The sequence below is a fragment of the Pangasianodon hypophthalmus genome, chromosome 28 (assembly GCF_027358585.1).
Source record: "Pangasianodon hypophthalmus isolate fPanHyp1 chromosome 28, fPanHyp1.pri, whole genome shotgun sequence".
Lineage (NCBI taxonomy): Eukaryota > Metazoa > Chordata > Actinopteri > Siluriformes > Pangasiidae > Pangasianodon > Pangasianodon hypophthalmus.
In genome coordinates, this window is record NC_069737.1 from 421,049 (window position 1) to 434,348 (window position 13,300).

The 13,300-nt window shown below is 40.0% G+C and overlaps 2 protein-coding genes and 1 non-coding gene across 4 annotated transcripts in view; 1 reads left to right on the top strand and 2 right to left on the bottom strand.

Moving 5' to 3' along the window:
* Nucleotides 1-1,806, bottom strand: part of osbp (oxysterol binding protein) — an 18,146-nt gene extending 16,340 nt beyond the window's left edge. Inside the window, 4 exon segments of the mRNA XM_053230716.1 lie at nucleotides 1-36; nucleotides 393-529; nucleotides 829-999; nucleotides 1,666-1,806. The exon segment at nucleotides 1-36 is cut by the window's left edge and continues 56 nt beyond it. Coding sequence (XP_053086691.1) covers nucleotides 1-36; nucleotides 393-529; nucleotides 829-962 — 307 coding nt within the window. The 5' untranslated portion in view covers nucleotides 963-999; nucleotides 1,666-1,806.
* Nucleotides 1,807-2,365: 559 nt separating this feature from the next.
* On the top strand, nucleotides 2,366-2,437 carry trnaq-cug (transfer RNA glutamine (anticodon CUG)). The gene has a single exon. It is a non-coding gene; the product is annotated as a tRNA-Gln (tRNA).
* A 2,732-nt stretch (nucleotides 2,438-5,169) lies between these two features.
* LOC113524530 (streptococcal hemagglutinin) lies at nucleotides 5,170-12,935 on the bottom strand. 2 transcript variants are annotated; one of them, XM_034302206.2, is made up of 9 exons: nucleotides 12,798-12,935; nucleotides 12,300-12,363; nucleotides 8,232-9,139; nucleotides 7,485-7,546; nucleotides 7,257-7,408; nucleotides 6,520-6,668; nucleotides 6,105-6,166; nucleotides 5,863-6,014; nucleotides 5,170-5,737 (listed from the first exon to the last, which is right to left on the bottom strand). In XM_034302206.2, exons 2-9 carry the CDS (start codon nucleotides 12,346-12,348, stop codon nucleotides 5,646-5,648), a joined length of 1,626 nt encoding a protein of 541 aa, XP_034158097.2. In that variant the 5' UTR covers nucleotides 12,349-12,363; nucleotides 12,798-12,935; the 3' UTR covers nucleotides 5,170-5,645. The 2 variants fall into 2 exon arrangements, with proteins under 2 accessions (XP_034158097.2, XP_034158096.2); XM_034302205.2 differs by having other exon boundaries at nucleotides 8,232-9,175.
* Between the last annotated feature and the right edge of the window lie 365 nt (nucleotides 12,936-13,300).

Sequence of the window (13,300 nt, forward strand, 5' to 3'; positions counted from 1 at the left end):
CGTCCACATGAAGGAACAGCAGACACTTATTCTCAGCTGGAAGAGGAAACCGAAACCGCACGGCAAACACACACCGAACGCCATGTTTACTGCTAACGAGCTGCTACTGCAGAGCGAGACACGCCCCTGGGGGCGGAGCAAATACAGCCCAGAGAGCATTTTATTGGTGAACACAACACTAGTACAGGATGAGACATTAAAAAATTATTGTTTTCCCAGAAGTGTGATAAACTATAACTATAAAATTAAAATGACAAAAATTTGGTATTTTTGTTCTAGATATAGGATCGGATCTGTAAAGAGCCCGGTTCTGATTTCAGAGACGCTTTAGAGGCCGGTTTCTGATTTCAACAACATTTTAGAGCCCGGTTCTGAGTTCAACATCACTTTACAGCCCGGTTCTGATTTCAGAGACGCTTTAGAGCCCGGTTCTGAGTTCAACATCACTTTACAGCCCGGTTCTGATTTCAACATCACTTTAGAGCCAGGTTCTGATTTCTGGAGACACTTTAGAGGCAGGTTCTGATTTCTGGAGACACTTTAGAGGCAGGTTCTGATTTCAGAGACGCTTTAGAGCCCGATTCTGATTTCAGAGACGCTTTAGAGCCCGATTCTGATTTCAGAGACGCTTTAGAGCCAGGTTCTGATTTCGGGAGACACTTTAGAGACTAACGTAGTGCATTAAGGGCCAGTTTAATTCTCTGAACTCTGCTGTGATGAAGCGCACAGTGATGATGAAGCTGTAAACATGACCAACTCCCCTGGTTTCTGAACAGCAGGTTACAGTCTTTACCTGTAGTAAGACAGCAGGCAGGTTACAGTCTTTACCTGTAGTAAGACAGCAGGCCGTTGCTCAGGACGAACCATCGCCGCTGGTATCCCTTGATGTAGTTGGTCCATTTGAACAGCCAGCCCTTGTAGGTGTCTCCGGGCGCCGAAGCGGCCGCTTTCGGCTCCGACATCACGCCAGCCCGAGGCTTCAGTGAGGCCTACTGCTTCCTGGGGACGCGAATACAGATCGACAGGTTCACTCAACCTGGACTGGAGCACAAGCTCCAGAAATCAATCACCGGCCCTAATGCTCAATACTAATTTAAAAAAGAAATACAGACAGAAAAGAAAAGCGCATTATATCGTGAGAATTAGCGCGTTATACAGCTGCTGTTTTTACACTGAAACACACATCAGGGCTGTACAGGAGCCGGCAGCGGCACGGACAGCTTTATTCTAAAATAATATCGTTTATTTTCTAAAAACTAAAACGCTGAGCTAGCTAACTAGCTAAACGTTAGCCATCATTATGCGGGTTTCGCCTACGTGTACAAACTCGGCTAACCTGCTAGCAGGGTGTTAGCATTAGCATTAGCATAACAATCAGCGTTAGTTAACCTGGCAAACCCTTCACACTGGGAAATAATGCAGCTGTATACAGCGAAAGATAAACACACATTCTCTTTAATGATTACTAAAGCTAAAAAGATTTAATGTGAGCTGCGAGTGACGTAAAAACCAGTAAAATCACTAAGAAGCTAAACTGACTAGCTAGCCTCAGAGTGACAGGCGCACGAGCCTCCACTCGCCATGACAACCGACCTAAAGCACACAATCAGCTGATTAATCTTACTTTAATCCTGTGTAGATTTACATAAAACTCTCCAGACTCACCTATCTCCTGTCTATCTATCACTCCCGGTGTGGAAGAAGGAAGTGTAGAGAGAGAGAGAGAGAGAGAGAGAGAGAGAGAGAGAGAGAGAGAGAGAGAGAGAGAGAGAGAGACTCTACATGGGTCTGATCCTAAATCACTCCACACTACTCACACTAGTGCACTCCGTAGGGAGTGACAGGCCCTGCGCCATGCACTATGTAGTGCACTAGCATTCACACTGAACAGCCATTTGGGATTCAACCTCAGCACACTGACTCTACGGAGCTCGGGATTGTTTATCTGTTTGTTTGTTTATCTTTTTTTGTTAGTATATAAAATTACATAACTACACAATATGACACTTTCCGGATTATATTTATCTATAAATATAAAAAAAACAATTAACTGTCTTTCTTGATTTTTTAATAAATATTCATATATATCATTATTCAAAAATATTTTATTTTATTCTATCTATAATTATGATAATTATGTACTTTTTTAAAAAAAAAATAATCTAATTACGCTTATGTGCTTATATGTTACTATGAATTCTTTTATTTTTATCATGTGGTTTCTGATATATTTCAGTATTCACACTGTATTTGTGACGTCATGCTGTTTCACGTCACTTCCGGTTTAGTTCCCTCACTTCAGGCAGGTGTGTGTTTCGGAGCTGAACACCAGAGTGTGCTCTCTGACTCCTGCTGCTCTCACTGCGGTTCCATGGTGTAATGGTTAGCACTCTGGACTCTGAATCCAGCGATCCGAGTTCAAATCTCGGTGGAACCTGTGCGCTATTTATAGCCCTTCAAATAAAGCTCTTGGAGAACAAGAGCAATTATAAATATTAATCTACACTGAATAACAGAATGCATACACAACCTTCAGGTATTTCCACATTCACCTGCCCTATACGCTGGAATTAAAACAAGAAATTCTATTGTTTTCTAGTTAATCTACACACAACACTGCATAAGTACACACCCCTTTACTCTAACATCCCTTAAACACTTCATCTCAGGAATAAACATCTGCCTTCAAGGTCACGGAGCTTCATTCTCCAGCACCTGTGTGGAATCAGAAACTGACTCTGATATCTTAAATAAAACCAGCTGTTTACTCTTCAAGTGCAGATCCACACAATTCAGCAGCATGGGCTCCAAAGACCTCCCAAAACAACTCCACGACAAAGCTGAGGGAAGGCACACGTCAGGTGAGGGATATAAAAAGATTTCCAAGGCTTTGAAGATACCCTGGAACAAGGAAAACATGTCACACAACAATAGCAAAGACACTGCACACATCTGGCCTGTATGGGAGGGTGGCAAGAAGAAAGCCATTTCTCAAAACAAGTCCATCTGGAGGCAACCTGAACAATTCTGCAACAAAGGTTCTGTGTTCAGATGAAACCAAAGTAGAACTTTTGTCATGAAGGCTAACTTCACCAAAACACCACATTTCCAACTGTGAAGCATGGTGGTGGAAGCATAATGTTGTGGAGATGTTTCTCATCTGCATGGACTGGGGAACTTGTCAAGATTCTGGGGAAGAACCTGATGAAATCTGCAAAACATCTGAAAATGGCATAAGACTAAAGCTATCATGGAGAGGCTTGCTAGGAACAAGGTGGATGTTCTGGAGTGGCCTAGTCAAAGCCCTGACCTGAATCCAATTGAACATCTATGTAATGACTTGAAGGTTGCTCTCCCAGTTTGAACAGTTCTGCAAAAAGAAATGGGGAAAAGGCTGGTAGCTGTAGTTCATGCAAACGCTGCCTCCACCAAGTATCGACTCTGTGGGTGTATATTTAAGAAATGAGGAAATTTCAGCTCTTTCAATTAAATGTCAGTTCCGGAAGTTGATGTGATGGAAACAGGAAAAATGGGCAAGTGTAAGGATCTGAGTGACTTTGACAACGGCCAAATTGTGATGGCTAGACGACTGGGTCAGAGCATCTTAAAACGGCAGGTGTTGTGAGGTGTTCCCGGTGTGCAGAGGTTAGTACCTAACAAAAGTGGTCCAAAGAAGGACAACCAGTGAACCAGTGACAGGGTCATGAGCTCCCAAGGCTCACTGATGCGTGTGGGGAGTGAAGGTCCGTCTGGTCCGATCCCACAGAAGATCTACTGTAGCACAAATTGCTGAAAAGTTCATGCTGGTTCTGATAGAAAGGAGTCAGAACACACAGTGCAGAGCAGCTTGCTGCGTATGGAGCTGCGTAGCTGCAGAGCGGTCAGAGAGCCCATGCTGACCCTGTCCACCACCCAAAGCTCCTACAATGGACACGTGAGCATCAGAACTGGACCATGGAGCAATGGAAGAAGGTGGCCTGGTCTGATGAATCACATTTTCTTTTACTTCATGTGGACGGCCGGGTGCATGTGCATCGTTTACCTGGGGAAGAGATGGCACCAGGATGCACTATGGGAAGAAGGCAAGCTGGTGGAGGCAGTGTGATGCTCTGGACAATGTTCTGCTGGGAAACCTCGGGTCCTGGCCTTCATGTGGATGTTACTTTGACACGTACCACCTACCTAAACATTGTTGCAGACCAGGTTACACCCCTTCATGGCAACGGTATTCCCTAATGGCAGTGACCTCTTTCAGCAGGATGATGCTCCCTGACACACTGCAGAAACTGTTCAGGAATGGTTCAAGGAACATGACAAAGAGTTCAAGGTGTTGACTTGGCCTCCAAATTCCCCAGATCTCAGTCCAATCGAACATCTGTGGGACAAACAAGTCCGATCCATGGAGGCTCCATCTCACAACTTACAGGACTTAAAGGATCTGCTGCTAACGTCTTTGTGCCAGATACCACACACACCTTCAGAGGTCTTGTGGAGTCCATGCCTCGATATATATATACAGGCTACTGACATTAGGGATTAGGATGGAGCTAAAATAAGATACTTCTGGAATAATTCAAATTATATATATACTATATAAAAGTTTTAGTTACAAATGAAAAACAATGATCCAGGTAAAGTTCCATCAACAAGTAGGAACAACAAAATCAAAGATCAGACACTAAGAAGTAACTGAAACATTGTCTTCACTGCCAAAAATCCAGGATTAAACCTTCAGCTCTTTAGTAACATGTTTATTTAACATTTTCCCAAATTAGCTATTTTAGCCAAGGAGCACAAGAGCTTTACTTTATGATCCAAAAACTGCAAATTTCTTTCACATTCACCTCAGTTGGAATTGCTATACTAAACACTACATGAGCTAATTTCTGAGACAATTTTATACTTGCTAAAACAGTATGGAACCTCGAGCAAAGACTTGGGAAGTCCAGAAGGATAACCGTCACACCATGGAACCAAGAAGCGTGAGCTCCAACCTCCTCACACGCATTACAGCACTCCGAACTCACGAAACAGCTCCTTCGTACTGAAGCAGGCCACGAAATTCATCAGCATGAGGTTGTCACTTTAATGAATATTACCCCGGTATATTTACCACGTATGCTCAGTATGATTGTATTTTAAGAAATAATAAAATTAAAATTAGACAAATTAAATGTGCAATGTTTATTTCATAAAATATTTATTAATTGCACACTGATATACAGAAGATAGCTGATATACATATAAGTGGTTAGACTTTGACAACATTGTAATTTATGTTAACGAGACAGGTGTTTAAAGAATGTTCCAAGTGATTTAAATTTAATAAATGCAATCCTTAAGACTGTTGAGATGTGGAGAAATATTCAGGCAAGTCACTACCCTCATTAAATCCCCAGTTTCAGCAAGTCAAGATATTTGTATTTCTCATGAAAAGAGATATTGTTTGCAAGAATAAAATGCCCTATTCCCTTTATCTTATGAATGAAATATTAATCACAAAAAGCAGACCTACATGTTACTGTTTATGGTGAAAGAAAAAAAACAACAGTCTGTGTTTATTTGCTTCAGTAGAAGAATTCGGATCGTTAAATAGAAATAAGTACCATTAAGTTATTGTGTATGTTTTCTGATCAGGTCTAGAGCTAGAAGTGCAATGCCACTGAAAGCAGAAGTGATAGAAGAGACATCCATATCACGGAAAGTGAGCTGGCAATCACTGGTGGCATGGAATTCCCTGCAAAATATAAACATGTACATAAAATTAAATGCACACAAATATATATTTTAACCTGAAATGAGCACTAAAATAACCACTAAGTAATAAATAACGCAGTAAAGTCTCTGCAAATGTATACTGACCAAAAATCTGGGTGACCCTGATGGAGTTTGGATCAACAGTAAAGGTCAAGTTTTTAAGTCCGTTGAGAAGAGTGTTTTTCACTTGGGCCGCAGTAACATTTGCGGCATTAGGACCGAAGAAGAGGATGCTTTCTGTCACAATAGAGCCATTCCTGAAAGGACACAAACATAGAGATACAGGTTAAAATTCAATCATGAATCAACAAACAAATAAATATTCAGAGCCATATCTTCTCTCTTACCTAAGTATTAGAATTTCCATGCGGATGAATTCGTCAAAGTCTTTCTTGTACAATGGTACAACCTAAAACAAAAGAAGAAAAATGAATCAGGGATCAAAAAAGCATCAATTCCACTGATAAACTGGTTTAATATTTAGCCAGAGATAAAGTTAGCAATAACAATTAACATGCACTGAGACTTACAAATGCTCAAATTCAACTGAAATGTCAACTGAATCTGATTTCACTGAAATTGAAACTGAAAAATTGAGCAAAAGGGCAAAAATCAGACATGTCCTGCACACAGAAATGCACGATTAGAACCAGGTGGTGTCTTCAGGTTGTCTTATATGGTAATAGAAGCATTCAGAGAAAATGTCTCATGTTTAGAAAAATTAAATAAATTGTAAAAGGTGGCATTATCTTTAAAACATACCTCATTACTGATATTTGCGGATTTTTCTAAAAACAGTGCAGAGCTCGTATCAGCCAGTGCTGGAACAAAGGTTTCATTGATGCTGAAGATCAAGCTGAAAGATGCAGCTACAACTGGTGGACTTATGGTCGTTGTAGCGTTGGTTGTACCTGTGTTTGGGGTTGAAAATCATGGCCATTGAAGACGTTAGAACAGAATAAAGGACCATAACAAAGTTGAAATAAAAATTAGAAACTGTCTGATGCTGATTAAACAGAAAACAAGGCAATGTCCTTCATAAATCTCAGCTGAATCACAGCTGCACTAAACGAGCTGCTCAGACGCATAGGCAGAGATTGAATACGGTCTGGACTGGATGATCTGAGAACACAGGAACTTGGATGATGGGACAATCTATGGCTTATTACTGTGAAAGAATATATGACTAGTGTAAAACTGAAATAATTTTCATTAATATCGCATTCCGTTGGCTTTCTGCTCATCAGCAAAGTTCTTTGTCAGAGTACTTTTTTTCCTCTGGTCCAATCTGATCACTTTTTGAAATCTCTTTTGTGAGGTCTGACTGATATGTGAGTTTATTATCATCTGTACATAATACCTGGAATTAAAGAAGATAAACTTGAGCATTACAGTCAGGTCCATAAATATTTGGATATTGACAAAGGTATTGTTATTTTAGCTGTCCACTACAGTATACTGTCTGTACCACAGTAAAGTCTGTGCAAGCGAATACTGACCAGATTCCTGGGTGACAGTGATGGAGTTTTGATCAACAGCAAAATTCAATTCAGAAAGTCCGCTGGTAAAGGTGGATGTCACTTGGTCCGAAGAAACGGTTGGTCCATCAGAACTGAAAAGCAGTTGGCTTTCTGTCACAATAGAACCGCTCCTGAAAAGACACAAACGTATTGAGGTACAGGTTCAAATTCAATTGTAAATATTCAGAGCTAAATCTTCCTTCTTACCTGAATTTTAGAATTTTCATGATTAGGAAGTTTTTAAACTTTTTCTTGTATATTGGTCCAACCTAAGAAAAGAAAGTAAAGAAAAATGAATCAGGTGATTCTCAAAAAAAAAAAAAGTGTCAAACACACGGATAAACTGCTTGTCACATTTCACACTGGATATAATTAATGATAACAAATAACTCTTGCATTGAGACTTACAAATGTCAATTGAATCTGACTTCACAGTATTCATATAACTTGAAATGAAACATAAAGACATGGCAACAATCAGACATGCCCTGCGTATACACTCTTGAGGCAGCAGGGACGTGGAGTCGGGGGCGATGAGCGGTTGGGAGGAGTGTGCACCTATGTATGGGTAGTTGTATTAATAAGTGTTCTGTGTTGCAGTGAGTGGAGGAGATAAAAGCAGGGAGTGAAACGGACGCAGGGAGAGAGAGCTGAGCTGAACTGTATGTGTGCGTTTATGTTGGAGTGTGTCTGAAACCGTAAAATAGAACGCGCTGAAAAGAGCAGCCAAAAAAAAGGAATAAAACTTAAGTTTTCCCACACCAGCCTCCCTTTTCCTCATTCCCACACAAACACAAGAGAGTGTCACAGCCCTATTAACAGAAATGCACGATTAGAACTAGGTGAGTTCTTCAGGTTGTCTTATATGGCAATAGAAGTGTTCAGGTGGCAAAATGTCTCATGTTTAGAAAAATTAAATAAATTGTAAAAGGTGGCATTATCTCTAAAACATACCTCATTACTGATATTTGCAGATTTTTCTAAAAACAGTGAAGAGCTCGTATCAGCCAGTGCTGGAACAAAGACTTCATTGATGCTGAAGATCAAGCTGAAAGATGCAGCTACCGGTATAGCTGTTGAAATCGGGGTCGTTATAGGGCTGGATGGAGGTGTGTTCGTGGTTGAAGTCAGGATCGATGCAGCGCTGGTCGTAGCTGTGTTTGGGTCTGACGTCAGGGTCGATGCAGCGCTGGTCGTAGCTGTGTTTGGGTTTGAAGTCAGGGTCGATGCAGCGCTGGTTGTAGCTGTGTTTGGGTCTGACGTCAGGGTCGATGCAGCGCTGGTTGTAGCTGTGTTTGGGTTTGAAGTCAGGGTCGATGCAGCGCTGGTTGTAGCTGTGTTTGGGTTTGAAGTCAGGGTCGATGCAGCGCTGGTTGTAGCTGTGTTTGGGTTTGAAGTCAGGGTCGATGCAGCGCTGGATGCAGCTGCTTGAGTTGTGGTTGATGCAGCTGCTTGAGTTGTGGTTGATGCAGCTGCTTGAGTTGTGGTTGATGCAGCGCTGGATGCAGCTGCTTGAGTTGTGGTTGATGCAGCTGCTTGAGTTGTGGTTGATGCAGCTGCTTGAGTTGTGGTCGATGCAGCGCTGGATGCAGCTGCTTGAGTTGTGGTTGATGCAGCTGCTTGAGTTGTGGTCACTGCAGCCCTGGTTGTAGCTGCTTGAGTTGTGGTCACTGCAGCCCTGGTTGTAGCTGCTTGAGTTGTGGTCACTGCAGCCCTGGTTGTAGCTGCTTGAGTTGTGGTCACTGCAGCCCTGGTTGTAGCTGCTTGAGTTGTGGTCACTGCAGCCCTGGTTGTAGCTGCTTGAGTTGTGGTCACTGCAGCCCTGGTTGTAGCTGCTTGAGTTGTGGTCACTGCAGCCCTGGTTGTAGCTGCTTGAGTTGTGGTCACTTCAGCCCTGGCTGGAAAGTCATGTCCGTTGAAGATGTTTAGAATAGAATAGTGGACCATAACAAAGTTGAAATAAAAATTGCTGATTAAATGGAATACAAAGCAATACAAAGCAAAAATGGAATACATCCTTCATATATCTCAGCTGAATCACAGATCTGTTTTATCTACAACTGTCATCTTTGAAAGTCACACTTTTAAATATTTTTAGAAATGCTGGAAAAAAATAAGGATAATAAAAACAAAGCAGTGTGTATTTTCCATGGAATATTTCTCCCCTATACCCCACCTTCCCCGGCACACTGCGCACTCATACAGTCACTCACTATGCATGGAAATGACGCCCCAATCATAGCTTTAAAAAACCTTAATTTATCTCTATTGTGCATACAAACACTCAGAGATAACATGAAGTTTAAGGAGTTTGTTCTGAACTCAATGCTGATCATTTATGTATTTTCAAAACTGGCCTCCTCACACAATGGAGCTGCCATGAGTCCTGCTGTTTCTAATGTTCACGGGTTGAACAAAGGCTTATTCCTGGGTATCGTGTCATCAGCTCTTCTCTGTTTGACCAACTTAAACATTTGCTGAGCATAGATCAACTGAAGTTGTCTGGAAATGGCAAGAATAGACTGGATAGACTGGAAAATGTAGTAGGCAGTAAGGGAACGGCCCTTTACTGGCTCAGATCTTATTTGACTGATCGTTATCAGTTTGTACAAGTAAATGGTGACTTCTCTTCTCATACTAAGGTAAAGTTTGGTGTCCCGCAAGGCTCTGTTTTAGGCCCACTGCTCTTTTCTTTATATATGCTACTTCTGGGCAAAATTATCCGTAAGCATGGTATTAGCTTCCACTGTTACGCTGATGACACACAGTTGTATGTTTCAGCAAAGCCAGATGACAGACACCAGCTTAATAAAGTTGAGGAATGTGTAAAAGACATTAGAAACTGGATGTTTATTAACTTTCTCTTACTGAATTCTGACAAGACAGAAGTACTTGTACTACGACCACATGCAGCTAGAAGTAAGCTTTCTGATTACATAATAACTCTGGACGGCCTTTCTGTTTCATCATGTGCAGCAGTAAAAGACCTTGGTGTGATTATCGACTCTAGTCTTTCATTTGAAGATCATGTAGATAATATTACTCGGATTGCTTTCTTTCATCTCAGAAATATTGCTAAGATAAGAAATATAAGAAATATATTGTCACTACACGATGCAGAAAAATTAGTTCATGCTTTTGTTACCTCTAGGTTGGATTATTGTAATGCCTTACTGTCTGGATGCTCCAGTAGGAGCATAAACAAGCTCCAGTTAGTCCAGAATGCAGCAGCGAGAGTCTTTACTAGAACCAGAAGATATGACCACATCACCCCTATCTTATCCACACTGCATTGGCTCCCAATCACATTTCGTATTGATTATAAAATACTATTATTGACCAATAAAGCACTGAATGGTCTCGTACCACAGTACCTGAGCGAACTTTTGGTCTTTTATGATCCTCCACACCTACTCAGATCAAAAGGTGCAGGCTATTTGTTGGTACCTCGAATAATGCGGGCTACAGCTGGGGGTAGAGCTTTCTCTTACAAAGCCCCACAGTTATGGAACAGCCTTCCACTTAGTGTTCGGGGCTCAGACACAGTCTCAGTGTTTAAGTCTCGGCTGAAAACATATTTGTTTAGTCAAGCCTTTAGTAAATAGTTTGTTCTGAGGTACAGGAGCAGGTCTGGAGGGTTTCACAGGCATAGAGTGTTGTGGTGAACTGGGATGTTTGGATGCTGTCACCCCCCCCACTCTCACGTGTTCACTCAGGTTTGCTGATGGTGGAGTGGCTGCTGCTTTATGTCCCAGGAGCCCTCATGTCTCTGTTAGCTTCTGGCTCTCATTGCTCATTAGGGATAAATTCACAGGGATAAATTCACATATTTACAATATATTTTTTGTGAATCCATTTATTTCTGTAAAGCTGCTTTGTGACAATGTCCATTGTTAAAAGCGCTTTACAAATAAGACTGAATTGAATTGAAGAACCATCTCAAACAGGGACTTGATAGATGACATCAAAACCGAGATTCAACCCAACACTTCTCACGTTAAATAAAACGACTGATTAAAGCAGGATTTTATATACAACTATTGTAGAATTCAACGGACCAATAAAACAACAACCAATAAAAAATGATGAAACAGAAAGAAAGATGCCATCACAAAGGGTTATGACCATCTACCTTTAGCTCGATATTAATACACTCAACATTCCAGATCCAAACTACAACAGTCCTTTGATTAGAAAAATCACAAAGCTTTGCAGAAAATTAATAATAAAAAGCTTCTCACCATGTGTGGAATCCACCAAATTTAAAATACTAGTATATATGGAAATAGAATAATAGCGCTGAAGTAGTTTCTGAATATCATACAGTCTCAGCAGATCTATCCAGTTAGGCCACGATGAGCTCCCACTACTATTCTGTTTACGCATGAAGCCAAGTCCTCTCTCTCACTAACACATACACAGACAAAAACTAACAGACATGTTTAGTTTGGCTACATACTTAAGCATAGATATGAATCTAAGGTGAAATAAGAAACTGATAACTCCTTTGTGACAAAGGACCAAGCACTCAACACGAAGTACCAGTATTGTTATTAGATAAATGTTAGAAATAAGAGCAGATTGTTCAACACGGTTGATAAGGCTTGGTTTACTTTGCATACCAGTGCAGGTTTGCTTGATGCTTCGTGATTTTTTGTGGTTTGCTTTAAATTGACCTTTTTGTCAATTGGAAGTAATTTGCTATAATGTATAAATGGCCAGTTTCCAATACTTACATTAAAATTAATCTATAAATTAATCTACAATACTATTTCTAGTGATTGCCATGCAGTGCATAAGATAAAATGCATTTATCTTGAGAGCTCTGTAGCAGAGTGCTCTGTATGTCGCACTTCTGTAATTCACACATAGTCTTGCTAAATAAAGCAGCTTCTCGAGAGAGAAGAAAGCAGATGTATTAACTGAGTGAGTTATATTTGAGCAGGACAATGTAAGTGACTACAGAACCTGAGAGGGAATTCAGACTCTTTAGGGAAAAAAATAGGAAAAGAGAACACTTACCAGGCAGACACAAAATACACAAAATAGCCAGTATAACCCTCCAGTCCATTGTGCTGATTATAACCTAAAAAATAAAAAATATATATAAATTTTTAGTAGAAAGATCTTTTATAGAAAAGGAAGACATTTTTTGGACATCAGCTGTGCAAGCAAAGTGTTTCTGTGGCTGTGTTTATGTATATATCTTTATACTCGATAAATAACAAGTTACTTTATTTAAAAATAAAAAAGTAATGAAGTGAAATTTAATAAGGTGAAATATTCTTTTAGGCAAGATGTCAACTAGCCAAATTTCATGCCATGTAAGATTAAAGATAAGTTCCTTATATATTTGGAATATATTGAATTTTAGTTTATTTAATTTATGTATAATTAATTCCATAATTATAACTAAATTGTAGATATATTGTGTGTGTATATATATATATATATATATATATATATATTATAACTAAATTGTGTGAATGTGACTAGGTGGAAAATAAAGTAAGGACTCACCTGTGTCCACAGGTAGCAGATGTGAATGTTCTCAGTCCAGTGGCAGTGTCGAAGTGTAAAATACAGAGCAGGTAATTGGGATATTTAACCAGAGGATGTAACATCACATGTAAAATGCACATGCCAAACCCATGATGTGAAAAGGGCCTGGGAGCCAATCCCAGCTTAGGTGTTTATGAACACTAACAACTTGAAAAACAACATTACTAACAAACAGCATTTCCTGCTTTTTGGTTCAACTATATATAGCAGGATAAGGAAACCATGAAAATAAAATCATGAAAGTGATAGTAAATGATATAAAGTTAATCCTCTCAGAGGATCTTCTGTTCTGTTGTTCACACTGTATGCTGATACCCCACCCTATTGTCACCATTCTCTAAACAAAGTAAAAAAAAAGATAATCTGTTTTATTTAAATGAATGCTATAACAAAAAGAAATTTATTTTGACTCACAAATTACACTCTAGTGTATAAGTACAGTAAGAATGATGAACCAAAAG

Coding starts and splice junctions, on each gene's coding strand:
- LOC113524530 (XM_034302205.2), bottom strand. CDS start 12,348: ATGGACTGGAGGGTTATACTGGCTATTTTGTGTATTTTGTGTCTGCCT. Junction 9,176..12,299: donor GTGTATTTTGTGTCTGCCTG/GTAAGTGTTCTC, acceptor ATGACTTTCCAG/CCAGGGCTGAAGTGACCACA. Junction 6,669..7,256: donor CACTGTCACCCAGGAATCTG/GTCAGTATTCGC, acceptor CCCCAAACACAG/GTACAACCAACGCTACAACG.